Source organism: Larus michahellis, chromosome 7 (genome assembly GCF_964199755.1).
Source record: "Larus michahellis chromosome 7, bLarMic1.1, whole genome shotgun sequence".
Classification (NCBI taxonomy): Eukaryota; Metazoa; Chordata; class Aves; order Charadriiformes; family Laridae; genus Larus; species Larus michahellis.
This window is the reverse complement of record NC_133902.1, coordinates 8576722-8596628: the sequence shown is the minus strand read 5'-3', so window position 1 is coordinate 8596628 and position 19907 is coordinate 8576722. Positions and strand designations below refer to the sequence as shown.

The 19907-nt window shown below is 45.8% G+C and overlaps 1 protein-coding gene across 17 annotated transcripts in view; it reads left to right on the top strand.

Moving 5' to 3' along the window:
* Positions 1-19907, top strand: part of MSI2 (musashi RNA binding protein 2) — a 251924-nt gene that overhangs the window by 504 nt on the left and 231513 nt on the right. For all 17 annotated transcript variants that reach the window (XR_012588490.1, XM_074595968.1, XM_074595967.1 and 14 more), the window contains exons 2-5: positions 126-166; positions 350-431; positions 771-855; positions 5028-5069. Coding sequence is in view for 16 of the 17 variants with exons in the window: in XM_074595968.1 (XP_074452069.1) it covers positions 126-166; positions 350-431; positions 771-855; positions 5028-5069 (250 nt within the window). In the remaining variant the exon portion in view is untranslated. The remainder of the gene's footprint in view (positions 1-125; positions 167-349; positions 432-770; positions 856-5027; positions 5070-19907) is intronic.

Below are 19907 nucleotides of genomic sequence, written 5' to 3'. Positions count from 1 at the left end.
TCCCCCCCACCTCCTCCGCCTCCCGCCCCGCTCCTCGCCGCTCCGCTCCGCGCCGCCGTGAGGTGCCCCGTCAAAATGGCCGATCCCGCACCGGCGTTCAACTCCGCTCTCTTCTCTCCCTCCAGCAAGATGTTCATCGGCGGCCTCAGCTGGCAAACCTCACCAGGTAAGGACCGACATCCCCCCTTCTCCCCACGCCCCCCCCCCCTCCTCCTCCTTCTTCCACCCGCGTCCCGCCCCGCGTGGGCCGCGTCCCGCCGCGCCGGGGCCTGGCCGACCCCCCCCCCCCCCCCCCCATTCCTTCCCCTTCCCCTCCTCTGCCTCTCTGCTTCTCTCTCTCTCTCCGCAGACAGCCTTAGAGACTATTTTAGCAAATTCGGAGAAATTAGAGAGTGTATGGTCATGCGGGACCCCACCACCAAGCGCTCCAGGTAAAGCCACCGCCGCCCACCCGAGGGGGGCGGGTTGACAAAACTTCGCGAGTTGCCGCCGGGGCGGGTGGACACCCCCCATCCTCATCCCCGTCCCCCCTCCCCTCATCATCCTCATCCCCATCCCACCCCACGCATGGGGGTCTTCCCACGCCGCATCCCTGTAGGAAACAAAGCGGCCGGCGCAGGGGCGGCGGGTCGGGGCTCGTTACCGGCGGCTTTGGGGAAGGGGAGGGGGGAGGACACGGCCATTTATTTTTATGACTCCTCTCCTCGTCGCTAGTTCTCATCATTCCCCCCCACTTCCATCCCCATCCCCTCGCTCTTTGTCTCCCGCAGAGGCTTCGGGTTCGTTACGTTCGCGGATCCGGCGAGTGTAGACAAAGTCCTGGCCCAGCCGCACCACGAGCTGGACTCCAAGACGGTAGGTGGGCGGTGCGGGGGGGGGCCCGGACCCCCGCTCCCCCGGCTGTGACCGGCGACCTGCCGGGGACCCGGCCCGCGCCTTCGCCCGGGCTTTGCGGGGCCGTGTCAGGCTGTCATTGAACGGGATTGAACGGGGACTTCGCGTGTTTGGGGTTTTTCCTTTTTTTTCCTCCTCGAGTCCGCCTTTAACTTACAAAAAGTGGTAACTTTTTTTTTAAATCCGGATTTAGCCATACCGACCGATGGCTCCTCCCCCAGCCTTATATTTTATTGAGCGGTGACATTGAAAAAATTGTAGAGTAAAATCCAACTCTTTTTTTTCTTTTTTTTTTTTTTTGGTGTTGTGCTGCAGAATGCTTTTTGTGGGGAACTTTATCCTTCTTTTGATTGATTATTTATTTATTGGTGTGCGCATTTCAAGGTGCGAGTGACTTAAGTGGCAAATCATAAAAGCTGCTTCTAGTGTCATTTCCCAAAGTCATTTTTCGGAGAGGTTCCCCTCACCTGTGATGCCAGGGCCCTTATGAAACGTATGCGTGGATTTATGGAGAGCTGGAGAGCAGAGGTGGTAGGGAAGCACAAATCCCAATTCGCTGTTGTTTCTCCAAGAGCATTTTGCTACAGTCTCCAGTGGATAACATAAGGAAAAAGCTCATGAGATTGAGCTGGTCTGTTTATTTTTTAAGTAAATGTTACATTGTTACACTTGCCTTTTTTTTTTTATTTTTTTTTTTTAAAAAGCCAAACAACCAAACCCACATGTGAGTTTCCCCCGTGACCTGATACAGTTTTCCGTATTGGGTCAAACAAAAGGCATGCGTGGCTTTAGGCCCTGCTTTTCTCCCTGCCATCAAGGCCATGCAAAAGGGTGAAGTTTTCGTGCCTCTTACTTTCTCGCAATTTTTCAGCCTCAGCAGAGGTGGAAGGGGCGGGGGGGAAGGACGCGGGTAGAGGTCATTCTGGCTTTGGTACGGCTCGGTCTGAAGGGGGTCGCGCATTGGGAAGGGAAGGATGGTGCTGGTTTAACTGTCTGGCAGAGAGCTGCTGCTGAACTTATCCGTTCCTCGCTGTAACTGTCTTTTACTGTGTGTGTTCAGGATTTTAAAGGTTTTATTTTAACATGAGCATGGTGTTAGGAGGAATCCTGTCTCAGTGCAGAAGCATCTTGTGTGTGCCTGTGTGTATGAGATTATAGTTAAATGAAAGAATAGAAGAAGCAGGGAGCAAACATGAGTGTATGGTTATTTTGGTTTTAAAATGCAATTTATATGAAAACAAAAAGCCCAAAGCCCTCGTGGAAGCAGGTGGAATCTAGTGTTTTTTAATTCGACCTACAAATTCTGCTGGGCTTGTCTGAACACGTAGCCCATACTTTCACATGCCTTAATAATTTGATTTTAGGTTTAATCAGATATGGTAAGATAACTGATTCCAATGTGCTCCTGAGATTAAACTCACCAGACTTTTCATGTACAGCTATATTCTCTATGTGTTTTTAAAGATAAATTTAGATAAGAAGAACAAAGGCAAACAGTATGTTGAACGAGGGTTTAAAAAAAAATCATGGGAGGACACCCTGTCATATTTCTGACTATAATTAGGTCCTCCCCCAGCTTTTTTCCTGTATCATGGTCTGGTCCCTACAATGTATTAATTTGCTCCTCTCTGGGGGAGGGGTGAAAAGCTTGACCAGGACAAATTTGCCTCAGTTTTGGTTGCGTGATAATGATTGAATCAATCCGAATAAGAAATCGACCTTAGCATCAGTAACGCAGCTTAAAAGTAAAACAGACAACTAGCCAGGTTCCCTGTCAGGCGTTTATTTGTAGACATATTATAGTAACTGTTCTTTAGTATAACATAGCATTTGACTCTGTTTCAACGTTCAGCACAGGAGGCAGATCGGTTGGGTATTGGCATGGAAACGTCGCTCTTGTTTACAGTTACGTTAAAAGCTTTGTTTAGGTAATGGCCATTCATATCAGAAATAGTATTATAGTCATTTCCTAGAGGACTTGTAGATACAGTAAGTAGAATTGTACCTAACTAACTAATTTTTTTTTGGTAGAAGTTTTTTTTTTTTTTTTTTTGGTTGTTGTTTAAATAGTTGACAGGGATATGCAAAAGGTACGGATTTGCCATGTTGATTGCCGGTGTTCCTCTTCAAACGCTGATGGTGTTCATCCAAAAGGTTTTGTGAAGGAAAATTCAGTTATTTGAGAAGGGATGTCGCTGTGATGCAAAGAACTCTATGGTCTTTGACCTTCAAAAATGAAGGTGTTGCTTTAGAGTTTAATGGCTCTTCCAACTTTTTACCAGTGGGACTTTGCAGCGATGTCCTTCTGGTGGGAGTGGTGTTCTTTGTTGAGAAAACTTTTGCTTTCGAAGCAAACATAGAAATGTGCATATTTGCATCTACCTTTGGGTATCGCTGTGGAAAATCCGTACCTGTTGTATTTCCCCAGTAGACAAATGCCTAGTCAGTGCTGAATATATTTGTAGATAATGTTAATCTCTATGAAAAGGTTAGCTTTCTAGATAAAGAATGTTACTTTTTATGCTTTTTGAACAATAAAGTGGCATGTAATCGCTCATTTCTCAGGTGTGTCCTAAAAAAGATACTCCGTTTGTATCTGATGTAGACAAATCAGTTCATCAGTTGCACATCAAATGTTTGTGCTATTTCCAATTTTGACAAATTAATTGAGTAAAACTGCTTTTTAGGAGAGGCCCATGGTTATTTATCAGTGACAGGAATATTTATCACCCCAGGAACGACAATACCAAATGGAAACATCTCCTTTTCCTAATCGGGGTTAGCTTGAGGGGGAAAAACCCAACAGAAACCAAACCCAAGCTATGAAAGAAAGTCTCTACTTCTAAATATGCCTTAACACAATCAGGATTAGTTTCATCACTTTGTTACACAGTCGTCAGAGATGACACTGAAAGCAGTCACAAGTTGCACAGTTAAGGTGGGATTTAGTCCTTTAAAAAAGCCTTTTCCAGACTCTTTCTTTAGAACATGTATGTGTGCAGGTGTTGCGGAAAAACAGGTGAATTCAGCAGCACGTAGACATTCGATTGCAATCATTTTTTAAAGATGACAATTTAAGATGGGCAGTTGTTTAAAAGGTATGATTTTTATTTACATCTGGATGTGCATCTGCAGTGGTGTCTTTTTGTTTTTAAGGAATTTTTGAATGGTAGAGAAGAGTCCCTTTTTAAAGATGACCCATGTGGAAGTTGTTTTTCAAATTGCAGAATTAGCATTTTGGAACTGCAGAGTGGACACGCTTTCCAATTTATGCAGTGCAATGGGAGTCAATGTTGCATCTTAAACGAGGGAGCACGGGGTAAAACAAAGATTTGTGGGTTTTTTTTTTTTTTTTTCCCCTTTTTGTCTCTCTGGTGGCATGCTTTATTCAAGAATACTTTAGGTAACTCCTTCATGGAAAATATTTTTTAAGAACTTGGTTTCTTCTGGTTTAAAATGCCTGTGCGTTTCATTTGTGTCTTGCTCTTCCCTCTTGCCACCCCTTCCCATAAATGCCCCTTTCATGGCTCACAGATATTCTTTGAGGGTGAGCAAAACGCATCAACTTGGCGTATTGTTGTGAAGGATAATATTGTAGTCCTTCTAACGTTTTAGTTTTAATAATTGAAATGTGAATATTTTGACTTTGTGCATGGTATTGCTAGTCAGTTGGCAAAACAAATCAGAAAAATAAAAGAAAAACAAAGTAACCCCAAACCCAACTGAAGGAAGGTGCAGGTGTCGAACCCAACAGCTTTAGATCTTGATCAGGAATGCTGGCTGTCTTTCTGCGCGCCCTCCAGAGCATGCAGATAGCGTTTAACGAGCGGTTTTGGTTGTAGAGGCAGCACCCAGAGGCTAAGACAGGGCTCCCTGAGCCCCAGCGGAGGTTGCTGCCCAGAAGGTACTACAGGAGGTGTACAGAAGGGATGTTTTCTTCCTCTTTTCCCATCTTCCTTCCCCAGACAAACCCAGACTGTGATCCATCAGTTCCAGAGTAGTTCTAGATGACCCAGTGTGCTGAATTACAAGCCTGAGAAATGAGGGATTACTAATTCAGTGATTTAAAAAAATAAAATATATGAATTGACAACAAAAGCTATCTTGTTGATTTCCCCTTTCTTTTTCCTCAGATTGACCCTAAAGTTGCATTTCCCCGACGAGCACAGCCTAAGGTAAGTAGGAGGATCGATAATAGGATTTTAGGCACACAGAGAATCATTGTTGCCAGGCAGTTCAGGTTTCAAACAGGGAATTGGCAATGAAAGCTTTTAAAGCCGGAGTGCATGGCGTCTTAAGGGTATCAGCGTATGGCTGTGAAACTACAGGAGAGCTGCTTTGTGCGATATTGCGTGTCTCCAGTTTAACCGTCTCCTTGCAGAGTTGCGGTCAGTGGCGGCTGGCTGGAGAGCAGAGCCTTCTCTAGTTCTGGTGGGAGATTGCCGCTGCGGTACTTGCGTTTGTCATGCTATTTTATGCGATATGTTTTGCATGGTGTTTATGAAGAGCGTTTGGATTAAGTGCAGACTTCGGGCTTGTTTTGAGCTGAGCTTTCAGTTCTGTGGTTGTGTTGGATGGGAATATATCTCTGCCTTCATTGTTTGCAGATTTTCTTTTGTATAACTTCAGAGATGCGTTTGGAGACTAATAAGCATTGGATAGCAAGTTTCTGATGAAGCTCTGAACTCTTCAGGCCATGGGGTATTCTTTTGCAAGAACAGTGAAACAATGAGCTTTAAGTCTCTGAACCGATCGGGCTAGCTGGAGAAGTGACCTTCTTCTTCCAGGGCACTCTTGCTGTAGCGCGGCCGGTCTCCGCGCTGGGACAAAGCGGCCGTAGCCATGTGCCGAGGAGCTGTGCCTGCGCTGGCTCTGACGCAGCGCTGGGTGCCATTGCTGCTGGAGGAATTAGAAGTGGCTGTTGCTCTTTAGGTTGTGCCTAACAAAAACAACACATCAGTTTCAAAGCCAAACGTGCAGTCAGTTGTATTTGAATTTTGAAAGGCAGAGGCTGAAGGAAAACTTTTGTAATTTACTTTTTTCTTTTTTTATTTATTTGTTTTTGATGGCCTATTGGAATAACTTAATTTAGCTGGTGTGTGCCACTTGTGTACACTCTAATTGTGTTGCGTTACTACAGTGTTCCGTTAAACAGCGCAAAGACAAGGCTGCAAAGTTGTGGATGCAAGTCAATAAGGAAAAGTGGTTTAACGTTGGTGGCATGAGACCACCTGAATAAATTCAGCCTAACAATTTTATTGCATATAGCTCCTCATGAAAGCAAGCAGTTTAATAGCGTGAGGAACCATAGTGTTAAATACTGTACAAAACACGCGCCCAGGAAAAATGATGTGTAACTTAAGAACCCTAGGCACGTAGCAGGAGAGACGCTAGTGATTTCTCTAAAAGAAAAAAAACAACACACAAAACCAAAACCCAGCGGCCGACTTGCAGAATTTTAAACCAAAATAATGTAGTCAAATATTTAGAGGTTCTTTTCTTCATAGGTCGTATCTAATAACTAATTAGTGAATAATGGCGTGTCTGGCTTGCTTCTGTGCTAAGCAAAGAGTTTATAGTTCGCAGGGCTTGTGGCTTCTGGATTATGTTGTTGGATTCATGCTGTCTTTAAGATAAAGTTTCAAGTTATCCAAATTTTGAAGGGTTTCATAATTAAAATATGAAGATGATCTCGCACTGTGGCTGATGCTCCTTTCCCCCTTCCCAATACCTTTTAAAGGCTTATTTACATTTTAAACTGTCTTCAGTTACCAGTTATCTGTTTCTACAGTGTTATTTGTAAAAGTTTATAACGCTTACAAGAGAGCTGTTAAGCTGTCCCATGTGATTTCTTCTATAACAATAAAAAAAACCAGGGCATGTCTTATGCCGTGGGTATTAGCGTGTTAAATTTTCTTGTTAAAGAGTGCAAAATCAGGTCATTTTTACAAAGGGGATTTTGTTTTTCTCCATGTAGTTGGGTTTTTTTGTGTTTGTTTTTGGTAACAGACATCTTTCAAGCGTGGGGCAAATCCTGGAACTTACGCTGGATTCCACTCTTAGCAGGAACTCACTCTCTCTGGAGAGGTCAGCAGTGTCTGTTCCTGCTTTTTACACACTTGTCCTTTCTAAAGTGTTGGGATTTCTACAGGGCACTTGAAAAAAATCTTAAGATTGGAAGGAGCCTCATCAGGAAACTGGGGAAAATCAGATGCAATAAGGAACAGATTTTTACATCAATTATGACGTATTATTCTGGACTGCATTTCATAAGCTGGGTTTTTTGTTTTCTGTTTTTTAATTAGATACTGAATTAAGGTTTTGGACTTTAGTTGTTCATTTATCCCAGCTGAATACTGAATGCTCAGCGTTAAAATGTGACTGTACTTTAGTCTAATTAACTAGCTAATGCTTGGGTCTGTGGAGATTAATGGCATTTAATGAAATGTCTCTGTCTCTCTCTACGTGCAAGGGGAGATATTTCTCTTTTTTTCTTTTTTTTTTTTTTTTCCTGAGTAGTCTCTTCCTTCCTGGTGTATTTAGCAAAATGGGCATTGGCCCTTTTTTCAGTGGTCTTCCTGGCAGCGGCTGGGTGCTGAGGTGGAGGCAAGGTGGCAGCGGGCGCGTTCCCCCTTCTTGTGCAGGCAAACAGACCTTCTGGCAGCTTCCCTCCATCCATCCCCTTCCTTCGGGAGCCCTTTTGACCTGCCTCGGCTCGATTAACTCTTCAGTGGGCAGCAGCTGCGCTGGCTCTTGGGCTGCCTTCGCCTCCTTTACCGGATCCCATGCTCGCTGCGGTCTGCGGGGTCACCCGCACTTATTTGTGCACGCACAATAATTTGTGCTTGTTCCTTCCCCGCTTTGGGTTCACTTTAATTGGCTGGTCTTCCCCTTTCAAACCACAGCCCAGTAAAATGCTTTCTTTTGGGCTTTTTAAACTGCATCTCCATGATTTGACACCTCTCTGGTGATGCAAATTGGTTAGTGAGTGAGAAGTGGCAGGTTGTAACAGCAGAGCATTCTTCCCTTATTTTCTCAGAATGACCCTCGCAGAAAACCCTCGGTGGTTGCCTCTGGTGGATTACGCCTTATGTGTAATCCTGCTCTCCTTGTGAAGTCCAGGACGACTTGAAGCCATTGTTTTAGGAAATGTGCTGCAGGGGTTTAACTTGTTGAGGTTCTGGTGTATGGCTAACAGCGCGATGAAAAGAATATACGTATGCTTTCTCGTGGCTGCTGTTCCTTGATAAAACCCTGTCTTGCTTCCAAGTGCTGGAAGGCGCTCTGTAACAGTTGATCATTTATAACTCTGCTGACTTAAAGATCCTTAAAAAGCAGCAGTGATTGGGGGGGAGGCAGTAGTATTGTACCCCCTTTTGAATACTGAAGGCTACGATAATTTGACTTTTTAATATTCATAGCCTGTCAGTTCTGACATTACTTGCTATATTAGGTTGGAGAAGCCTTATCAAATTCAGCATGTTCCTTAGATATTTTCAAATGTAAGCAATTTCCACCCTCCTTCCCACCTGCCCCCTTGGTGATTTATCTAAAAACCAAACCAAACCTGAAGAGCAAAAGGACAGCAGCCTCAGTCCGTGAAGAAGCTCCTTGGCCACAAAAATATCCCTATGTGACTTACTGGTATAGAAATTTGGACGCTTCGTCGTGCAAAGCCACGTATGAAACAGGCAGATAAAACTTCAGTCAAAGTTAACCGCTAGTGAGGCTGCCCACTGAGTTGTATTTTGTGCTTGGGTTCCTCCAGGATGGGACCGAGGTGCCTGTTCTTCCCGTCACTTACTACAGGGGCATAACGCGAATGGTTGGGAATTGCTCCAGCAAGTCAACAAGCTGGAACTACCTGTAGTAGCATTTAGCGTCATTCATTGGCATCATGCATGTGACCTGCTGGCGATGGTCTGTGCCCTTCCTCTTCAGCGGTGGTTAAATAAAAAGGACAAGCCGATGACTGCTGCTGACTCCTGGAGCTGCTGCTGGAGGTGGGCGGTGTGGGCTGTGTCTGGGTGCTGGGTGTCCAGCGTCCTGTCTGCTCATGACCCAGAGGAGAGGTGGTTGCTGTCAAGATTGTGTATCGTAATTTGGGATCTGATCTGCTCTGGGTGCAGTATTCTGGTGACCGTTTGGTCACAAAATAGCAAAAGGGCTTTATTGGGTGAGCGAAGCCTTTTGTCTGATAGCCTGATGGTGATGCTGAGTACTGATGTTTTTATTAGATGTATTTTATTCCAACAGAGGACAGTGCAGAACTAGTAACTGGATCTGGCATCTCTGTGCTCCAGTCAGTTGGGCTATCTGGAAAGTGTGCGTACCTCTTCTGTGGACTGGCTGGTTTCCTGTCTGGCCCCACACATGGGCTGTAAGAGGTGCAGTTGTGCACATCTGTTCCTCCTTCTTTGGCAAAAAAACCAGTGTCAACAACTCTCCTTTCATTTGAGTCGCCCCTGGTTAAAGCCACGTGAAGCTGGCTATTCCCGAGCAGCAAATGGAGGGCATGCCCTTTTGGAATAACACCCAGGCTAACCTGGGATATTTTTTTTTTTAAAGCTAACCAGTGGATTTGTATGTCTGATTCCAATTAAGTTAACTGTGGGTGGGGTGTCTGCATCCCTTGGCTGCCTGATAAGTGTGAGCCAGAGTAGCAGAGAGAGATTTTACTCCAAAGCAAATGATGGACCTTGAAAATCAAGAGTTTTGTTGTTTGTTTCCTTCCCTGCTTTTGCCTGTGAACTGCTCCAGGTTAGTCCCACTACTTCCCATCTTATTTTAAGTACTGGGTAGACTTTGAAGTCTCTTTCAAAAGAATGTGAACTGAACACCCTAGCAGAACTCAGGATTCTTCCTTTCCTGCCACCCTTCCTTCCCCACCAGGCTGTAAAGAGGAGCAAGGTCAGGCCTTTGCCCTGTTTTTTGCTTTTCTTTTTTTTTATTCTTTTTTAAAATTCCCCTGCAGGTCTGGATGAAGTAAGCAAGGAAGCATTTCCGGCTCTTGGCATTGGGCATAGATGTGTACCTTAATAATGTCGCTGTATCTTCTGCATACAGAGTAATACGAAGTCCTTTCCAGGTGGTATGAGGGATCTCTTTGTGTGGCTGATGGCTGGTGTTTGGGTATCTCGTTCGGCCAGCCCTGATGCAGAACCCTTGTCCAGGGTAAGCTGCTCTGAGAATTTGTCTCCCTCTGGCATCGGAAGGTCAGATGGAAAAGTTGATGAGTCTGAGTCTTGGCCGATCAACCCAGGTCTTCTCAGGTAGTAGAGGACCAGGGTTTTGAAACCCGTTATTCTTGGGCTCAGATTCTTGCTTTCTGCGATCTGTTGGAGGCACACCATGATCTCTGTTCTTGGCTGCTGGCAGACAGAGGAAGACGTGGCCATGCGAGGCGTTCTGTGGAGTGCAGTGAGATTTGTCAGAAGCAAGAGTTGAGATGGATTTTTGTAATTTTGTTGGTTTTGGAGATGTAAACATTTATTTCTTCTCCCCAACCAGTCAGGTAGGTTGCTCATGTTGTCCTTAATCCCCACAGACTCTCTTGTACTTGTGTAAGATGTACGTATTTCCATTACCATTGCCTAAGGATGTCTTTCATGTTAAGAATCATCCTAATGTACTTTCCTTCCCTTTGACTTACTGCTAACTAAAAATTAAAATTGAACATCATCTAACTTGGGATTTGTTTGTTTTGTTTTGTTTTTTTTTAAAAAGGTGTTTCTACATCCTCTGTGCTTTTCTGTATTGTTGGATTATTTTTAATGGCGTCTACCAGGTAACTCTTCTGCACCAAGACCTTGCTGCTTGGATGTGCTAGGGAAGGGTCCGAAATGACGGAGGTCAGGGAAATGGAAGGAGTGCTAACACCCTTGTGCGTTCCTCTCTGCTTCCAGATTGAGTACATCTCGTCTGCAAAGTGCTGAGCCTTTATCAGCTTGGGGGTAGGTCTACTAATGACTGATCTAAAACCATCAAATTCATTTATTTGTCACTGCCAGTGACAGGCCAGTTAATGCTAATGGATTCTTTTTTTAGCCTGTTGACTCTGGTGATAGTCTCATAAATGTTGTGAAATCCAAAGCATTAAGGGAACTTGTAACTTATTTTTAGAGGAGAGCTATTGAAACAGGGTGACGTGGTGTGTGTAGATCAAGGCATATGTTATGCTGAGAAGGAAAAAGAACAACTCTTGTATTTCATTAAGCCATAGATGTCTTTTCTGTTCCTGATAGTTATTTGACTTCTCAGTTGTATTTCAGTGTTCTCCTTAAACACGTTTTGGGTCATGCTATAAAGGGAGGAGAGGCTGTAAATAGAGCCAGTCATCTTAGGAAAAAATGGCTTGTTTCAGAAAATGGTTCATCAGCAGGGCCTGAATCTTCTCTGTCCCTATTGTGCGAAGGCACTTAAGCATATACTTAAGTTGGCATAAGCATGTGGGTAAGTGCTTTGCTGAATCAGGATGGACTAAAAGCATATTATTAAATGCTTTGTTGAACTGTGGAGCTGTAGCAGAAAAAGATTAAAAGATTACTTTGTGTATTTGAGAGTACTTTGTATGTGGTCTGTCCCATCACTTCTTCAGAGATAGTCGGTTTCATCTCTCCCACTTTCCCCCCTTCACCAGAGGATTTCACTCACAAGAAAACATTAATCTGCTGTTTCCTCAGAAAAGTGATTGCAAGGGCAGTGTAGCATCAGACTTAAAAAAAAATTAAATAAATTAAATAAATCATTGTCTAAGCTTAATTTAGTCTCTAGCTCTGCAATCACACATTCTATTTGCCTTAGTCACTGGAATAATTCTGTAAACTATGTGAGTAGTGTTCAACGTGGCTTAGGTTTCTAACATTATTGCTGTAGAAATTGTGGTTTGCTGAGTAATTTGAAAGTTAATGTGAATCTCTGTAGTCAGATCAGCATGCGGTATTAATAAGTTACTGCTAAACTTTGGCATTTTGCTGCTCTCCTGTTGAAAATATTTCCTTTATTTTTTGAGTGCAGAGAAAATGTGAAGAATGTAAGGAAGTTCTTCTCCCCTGCTCAGTCATTCCTCGTGCTGGGGCATCTGCAGCTGGGTGTAATGTTGTGACTGAGTAGGCTTAAACCAAGTATTAAGATTGTACTCGGGGAACTTTGTATTATAAAGACAGACCCTGCCCTGCTAAGACTTAACGCAGTTCTCCACATTGAGGAATAGTTCCTGAGACCTCAGGAAGCACAGTTAAATGTGGACGAGGCTTCTTAATATGTTGATGAAGTGTATGTGGCAAGAAGGGTGAAGGAGAAGAAGTACTGACAGCAGCAGAAAGGGTTGCTCCCTCTGCCCTTCTCTCCCCCCAGCAAAGACTTGCATTAATTTCCCATTGACTCAGATGTACAATAGGGAAGAGGTTTCAAGCTGACTAAAGGGGCAAAGGTCCAAGAAAACTACTGTAGCAAGAACTGATGCAGAGTGACAGTAATGAGGTGGCCTGGCAGGTGGGAGAGAAAATGGTGGGGTCGGGGAAAGAAACTAATATCTAGTGAATTAAATAGTTCCCAGGGTTTGAAGTTGTTAAGTCCTGTTGGTTTTATTTTCCTCAGTATGTGCCATACAGCTATGAGCTACGGCTGGAGCAAGGCCTCGGCTGGGAAGGTGGGCAGGCTCCTGGTGCAGCTCCAGTCCTGGTGGTTCAGGGCTGGGTTGCTGAGAGTGCTGGTGTTGCCCAGAGGATACTGAATTCTTCTGTCGTGTCCCCAGACCTGCGCTGTGCTGGTTTAATTTGTGTTTCAGTATTCCTGACTCTGAGCTTGTCTTTATGTTGTTCTGTGGGTCAGTTTTGTATCAAAGAGAAGGTGAGGAACACAAGGTGAAGAGGTGTTTTGAAAATTTGATTTATTTAAAATAGGGACTGTGAAGTTCCAGCAAGACTTTCAGCTTCTTGAATGATTGTGGAAACGGAATGCCTGCTAGACAGGGAGTCGGTAAAGGGTTTTATAACAGTTGCTGAATAAACATTGTTCAGGAATCTTCCCAAAGGGTAATCTGGTGTGGTGTGTAAAGAGGTTGCAAGGAGCTGAGCATTTGTCCCAAGTAATCCTACTGGACTGAGAGGTATCGCTGAAGTTGGAGGCTTGGATTGTGGCAAAAGCTTGGCAGCTGCGAGCCCCCAGCGCTGGCAGATTTGCTGTTTGTTGCGCTGCTGGAAAAAGGTGTTGCTGAAGGGGACATCGCTAGTGATTTTTCTGCAGTGCTTACTGAAAGAGTGAAACTTCTGCAGAGTTTTCCATTTGGCTACGATATCAATCATTTATGTTCAGAGATGTGCTGGTGCTATTCCCTGCTCTGAGCCCGAGCTGTGCGCAGAGCCTGACACAGACACTGAGCATTTATCCTTTTGCCAAAGGTTTGCAAAGTGTTGTAAATGAGTATAAAGATGTTCATTTGCTGGTGAATTTTGCCTACTTCGGGTGTTGTATTTGGCAGACCTACAAAGCCTATAGCAGTGCTGTGTGCTCAGTGAATTGTGGAAGGGAACAGAAAACATTGAAAAGAAACCTGAAGTTAATGCTCAGATGTGAAATATGATAGGAATTTTCTGAGCACATGGGGGTATCGCCTCACCTTTTGGTGCAGGGCTGCTATCGACCGTTGTGTTGGATAGTGTCGGGCCATTGCTCTCTGCCACGTCCTGAGGATCCCTGGCAGATCTTTCATGTGAGACCCGAAAGAGCCCTGCTGAGCCAACTACAGCAAAAAATGTCAGCTTCTTGTGGCTAGTGGTCCCTCTCCTCAAAAGGTCTTCAGTATAAGGTGTTTGGGGTGGGGTTTTTTGGTTGATGTGTTTGTACTAGACAGCTCACCTTCCTCCCCAGTCGCTTTCACAGAATCAGAATGATTTGGGTTGGAAGGACCTTAAAGACCATCTACCCACCAACCCCCTGCCCTGGGCAGGGACACCTCCCACCTGCCCAGGTTGCTCCAAGCCCCGTCCAACCTGGCCTTGAACCCCTCCAGGGATGGGGCAGCCACAGCTGCTCTGGGCAACCTGGGCCAGGGGCTTACCACCCTCAGAGTGAAAAATTTCTTCCTGATATCTAATTTAAATCTTCCCTCTTACAGTCTGAAGCCATTACCCCTTGTCCTGTCACTATATGCCCTTGTAAAAAGTCCTTCCCCAGCTTTCCTGTAGGCCCCCTTCAGATACTAGAAGGGGCTCTAAGGTCTCCCTGGAGCCTTCCCTTCTCCAGGCTGAACACCCCCAACTCTCTCAGCCTGTCCTCATGGGAGAGGGACTCCAGCCCTCTGAGTGTCTCTGTGGCCTCTTCTGGACCTGTTCCAACAGGCTCATGTCCTTCTAATGTTGGGGGGCCCCAGAGCTGTACGCAGTACTCCAGGTGAGGTATCATGAGACCTTTCTGTAGCTCAACTTTATAACCGCGGCCCTGGATGGGTGGCCAGCTGAATAGGCAGCATAGATAACATTTGAACTGTTCTAGTAGCAGTTGGTGAAAAAGCCCCTTGTAAAACCTGCTGCGGTAATGTCCCAGGACCACTGTTAGCTGGGTTTGGCCACTGAGGAAGCACAGTGTCGCCATCAGTAAGAGTCTTCCTTGGTGTACGAATGCCGATGAGGCCCTGGCAGGCCTGGCACTGCTGCTGAGCCGGGAGAGGCGAGAGGCGTAGGGGAAAAGGGCAACCGGGGATTATCCAAAGCATCTCAGCTTTGGATGAGGCAGAGGACACGGCCGTTTAGTGACACCCAGGGTTGGCACCACAGGGTAAACGGCCGCCCTGTCCGAAGGAGATGTTGGGAAGGAAGCGTGTGAAGCGCAGCAGTGTTGTACACTGTTGGCTCTTTGTGCGACTTGCCTTTGAGGGGTTAAACTGAGGTTTTTCTGTATTTTTTTTTTCTAACGACTTTTGATTGGAAAATTTATAAGGGAGGCCCTGGCTGGAGTGGCGGCGCTTTGGTGCGCGGCGGAGGTTGTAACTGCTGGCTCCCGAGGTTCCTGCCGTACGTTGGGGCTTCCGAACAGCGGCGGCGAGGCCGGGCTGCAGGGAGGGGGAAGTGAGATAAGGACGCTAGGCCACAGCATGTGAAAAGTAGTTTGTGGTACGAATTATGGCTGGTGCCGGTCACATGGTGGTTACAAACTAGCCTCGGGGCTGGGACGCAGCGCTGGGAGGCAAGGCGGGGGCTGGCAGTAGATTTAAATGGGCTCAGCGGTGCGTTGCAGCGCAGGGCTGGTCTTGGTGCCCTCAGTGAGGAGAGGAGGAAGCGCACTAAGCTGCAGGTGTCCTGGAGTCCCTCTGCCTCCAGATAAGCGCTGGCTCCTCTCTTCCCCGCGGAGCTGGGCGCTCAGCCATGCCGGATGCTCCTCCGCCCCCGTGGTCCCGCTCCTGGAAGCCGGCTTTCTCCTTTGTGCTGCAGGACTGTACCTGTTTCTCCCTGTGTGGCTTGCCGTTCCTCCCTGTTGGAGCTTGGAGGGATGGCTGCGGTGGTCCCTGCGTCTTGCGCAGACGAGGCGTGTGTCCTGACGTGCTTCCACTGCGAAGCTCAGCGCTGGAGATGGGCCGCACCATTAATTGCCTGCCTCTCTTCCCCTCTGCCTGCCGAGCGGGGATTTCCTGCCCTGCGATCCCGGGGGTGGGTGGATGGCGGTGAAAAGCACCTGGAAAGAGTCTCCTGCCACAGTACCTTTGTGCTTTAAATTCCTGACTCACCTCATCCCATGAACTGTGATCAAAGCAGCAGGTTCTGCATGCGATGTGCCTGGCAATTTATGTATGAAGAGGGACTTGTGATCATCTTGTCTGATTTTTATTTTTTTTCCTCTTTGTCATCTGGGTCACATCCTCTATGTCATTAATCTTCTGGATCAAACGCAATGATAGTGGAAAGTCCTCCAAAGTTATGATTCCCCCAAAGTTTTGTGAGCGTGGCTTTGACTTTATTGTAGTTATTAGAAGCCAGTTTTGATTTCTGGACCTCTGTTTTGTCAGTATCTCCAGTGGATATTTTAGTAGGGGCATTTCTCTCAATCAAATATGTGTATGCAATAGGAAAAGAACAAAATACAGAACAGAAAAAAAAATTGGAGCAATTTCGTTACCAGTCCGAAGACTTCAATGCTAAAGAGCCATGAAGAAACTTTATTGGAACTATAATTGCAGACATAAGCAGTGATTATCTGTCTTCATGCTTTTATAGTCCCCATCACTGTCATCTGAACACATGAAGCTGATGAGACTGTTTGCAGAACGTTATTCAGCTGGTGCTGTGTAATCCCGATCTCTTGCGGTATCTGGAAAGTAAAATAAAGTGTCAATTCATTTGAAAATGACGGTGAAAGAAAAATGTGGGGGAGGGCAAGTGTCCTTGCAGAAAACATAACCTTATTTCATCCAGCTTGCAGATGAAGGAATGCAACTGGCAGGGTAAGCTTCTTATATGGACGTGGTCAAAAGAAATTTTGCTGTTTCTTAATGTTCTTAGAGGTCTGCAGCAGGTGCAGCCCTTCATCTATGGAGGGTGCCTCCCTTTGTTTCCTCGAAATGTTCTGAATTTCCTCCAGCTGAGAGAAGGACAACAGCACCTGTTTGTCCTGTGTTCCCAAGAACTGGAGATCATTGGATCAAGGCAGACGAATGGATGCTGCCAAGCGCTTCTTGAGGTGGAACAGAGATCAGAGAGCAAGTCCTGAATTGCTTGACCTGATTATTGGCGCTGGTTATGCAGGTGAAAATGTGCTCTGGGCTGTAAAGAGGCAGAGGGAGGAAGAGCTAATTTGGTGGTTATATGCAAGATTTGTTTCCTGCTGCTTGGCAGGCCTAAAGATCTGAGATGCTCGGTATTAAATACCCGGTAGGTTTTGGTGAACTCGCTGGCTCTTCAGAGGACTGCTCACATGAGGTGGTGCTGCTCTGCAGAAGGGGAGCTTGCACTGCTGGTACAATTGAGTGACCAAATCTAACATGGCATTCCTGAACCGTGATCTGGTGCCCATTTTGTAAAGTGACTTTCATGTCTCTACTGCACTAAGAAATGTTGAGTGAGAGACTTTCTACTGCTTTGTAGCTGGAGTGCTAGAAGGAGTGGTATATGCAGAGCTCTGGCATTTTGCGTTGAGGTTGGTAATCCCGAGACAGGCACAGCCTTAAATGGTTTAAATTTACTTGTTCCAGGCCGGTGTTACTAGGACTCTGCTTGCTGTCCTTTCTGCCCCTTGCTCCTGCCGTTAGGGTGTTTTGGGGAGGTGTGTTCATTGCCTGAAGTCAATTTCTAACTCTTGTAATTCTCATTGCCATCACCTGCCCAGGGCTACCTGGACGGAATAAGACAGGAGCCAGAAGTCCTGGGAGGCTGTAGTGAGCAGTACGTGAATAGTCCGGGGCTAAGTTTCGGCCTTAAGAAGGTAACTGTTTTGTGGATGACTTTTGGGTGTGGGAGGCACTTGTTGGACAGGAAATGGGTTATACTTTTTTCTTTTTTTTTTTTTTTTTTAATTTGGAGGCAAAAAGCTATTTTGAAGGAGGAAAATAGATCCAGAGGAATCCAAGACTTCTAAATCTTTTTATTTGTTCTAGCACTGAATTAAGATCAGGGAAAAAAAACCCCAACTGACCATGTATAGTTTTGGTGGTCTTTTCTGAATTTCTCCGTGATGACTGTCTTTGCTTTCATTGAAGTTAGCTGGAGTCAGCCACTAGCTGCTGTTGGAGCAGGTCAAAGCTTCTAAACTGCCTAGTATACTCAAGTTCATTTTAAAAACAAAACCAGAAAACTACTAGTAAAATACCTAGATACACAAAGAAGTAGCTAATGCAGTTTTTGGAGACGTGTGCATGCCATCCTCTATTTGAAATCAAAATCAGAGAGTGATGTTTTGAAAACTTCTGGTCTTCAGCTTAGTGAGCTGCCAATGAAAAACTGGTTCTTGGAAAAGTTTTATTCAAAATGTAGTTGCAAGTCTGTGGGACATTCCTGGAGACATCAGCATCCTACGTTCACAAAAGACTTGTGTGCTGAAATGACTTAAACTACTTTAAATCTGACCTTTATTCTTATCATATGGAGATGAGGTAAGTGATTGTCATCACCGGTGTTTTATGGATGTGGAAAGCAGAAGTGCTGCTCGCGTGGTCTGCAATACTTGTAACAGTGGGAATCGCTGGTGCCTGGGGAGAGGTGCTTTGGAGGTGACTCCAAACCCGATGCGGTGCTGGGGCTACACCCGCTGTGCGGTGTGTTCCCAGGTGTAGGTGACGAGGGGAGGCACGGGGCTGAGAAGCTGACAATGCCGGCTGTGCCACGGTCAGTGCTGTGGGAGTAACTCTGCATTTTCTTCAGTCCCCATGAGGTGACGAAGCTGTGTGCGAAGATTGCGTTAGTGTTGCATCATTGGAGACGGGTGTGAGTCAGTCATGAAAACCCTCTGTAAAAGGCTTTTGTAGCTAATACTGGCTTATTAGAAACAGTTGTTCAGAATAGGCCTGGTTTCACTGGGCATTTGAAGCATCTTAAGAATGATGCTAGTGGTGCTCAAAGTCTGAGGGGTGACACAAACAGACGTGAGGGAAGGCTATAAAATGTTTAAGATGGAGGGGTGAGTGCCCGGAAGAACAGGCTGGATGCAGCATGCCCGTCCCACGTCTGACCGATGCTTCAGAACCTGTAGTCAGCTCCTGTACTCTGGGGCAAGAAAGGGAAGGAACGAATTTACAGCTGCTCCCTGCCAGGGTCTGATTAATGTCTGGGGGAGGCTGTGTGTGTTTGTGAATAGGTAGCAGCACGAAGCAGTGCTGGAACGCAGGGCTCTATGCGTGAAGGTGTGCTGGTGAACTTGGGTGCTGAGGAGTTTTGCCGTCTGTGTGGTAAGGGGAGGCAGCTGGAGCCGGCAAGGCGGCACTCCGTGCTTCTTTCCGAGCAGCCCTTCACCTCTGTGGCTGCTTCCATCGCTGTGAAATGCTGCTTTTACGGCCACTACTGCTGCCGTAGCTCTGAGCAGCCTGCGTGGGCAGCCGTCTGTCCGTGGAGCAACGCCGCCCTTCCACACGCCGGGGACCCGCCTGCATGGCACGTCTGTCGAGGAGGAGACATTGCAGCCCGGGCTTCTGGGTCCCAGGCTGAATACCCTGAAGACCATGCTGTCCTCCCTCGCTGCCACAGGCTCCTCTGCCAGGCGTGCTGGAAGCTTTAATTCATGTGCTTTGGGATCCTCTGTCAGGCAGCGCTGTAGAAATGAGGAGTATCATTGTGTTTTATTGTGGCTTCTAAGAACGCAGTGTGTTTGTGCTTTGGGGAGCCCCAGGGGCTTTGTTTTTCACCAGGCCTGAGCCATTCTTTAGTAGAGCCTTCCCGGAGCGTGATCTAGTTCTGCCCATTAGGAGTGAGAGACGGGCCTGACTGATTTCTGCTCCCTGCTGCATAATAAATCTGATACTAAAATTAGTGCCGGTCTCCCTAGGCCATAATTCTTGCTGAGATTATAGAGAATTGTGTGTGCAGAGAGGAATTGTGGTTGTGTGTGTGTTTGGGTTTTTTTTATAACCTTGAGTGTCCAATTTCCAGGTTTTTTACTTAACCCCCTCCCCATCTTTTTCCCCTTTTCCTGTCTTTTGGGAAGTGCTTAGCCTTTCTGTGTATTTTGGCTATTTAAGCCTCTGTCACTGCAGGCAGATGAGTTCCTTGGGAGCTCTTCTGAAGGTTTTGTAATTGAGTCTTTTACCACGGCGACAGGATATTATTAACCTTCAGTAAAGCAATTTATTTCATACTCCTTTGTGGGGATAAGCCTTTTTTCCCCCAGGAAAATATGTATGTGGAAAAGGTTTTACGTACAGGAGTAGCTGGACTTGCAGCAGTGATTATGATTTAAAAAAAAATACAATAATTTACATGAAAAAAAGGCAGTTCTGTTTGTGTCGGTTTAAAAGAAACCTTTGGTCCTGAATGACTCCCACCCCTGCCCCAGCGTTTTATTTTAAAGAACGTACTTTTTGTCTATCATTGGCT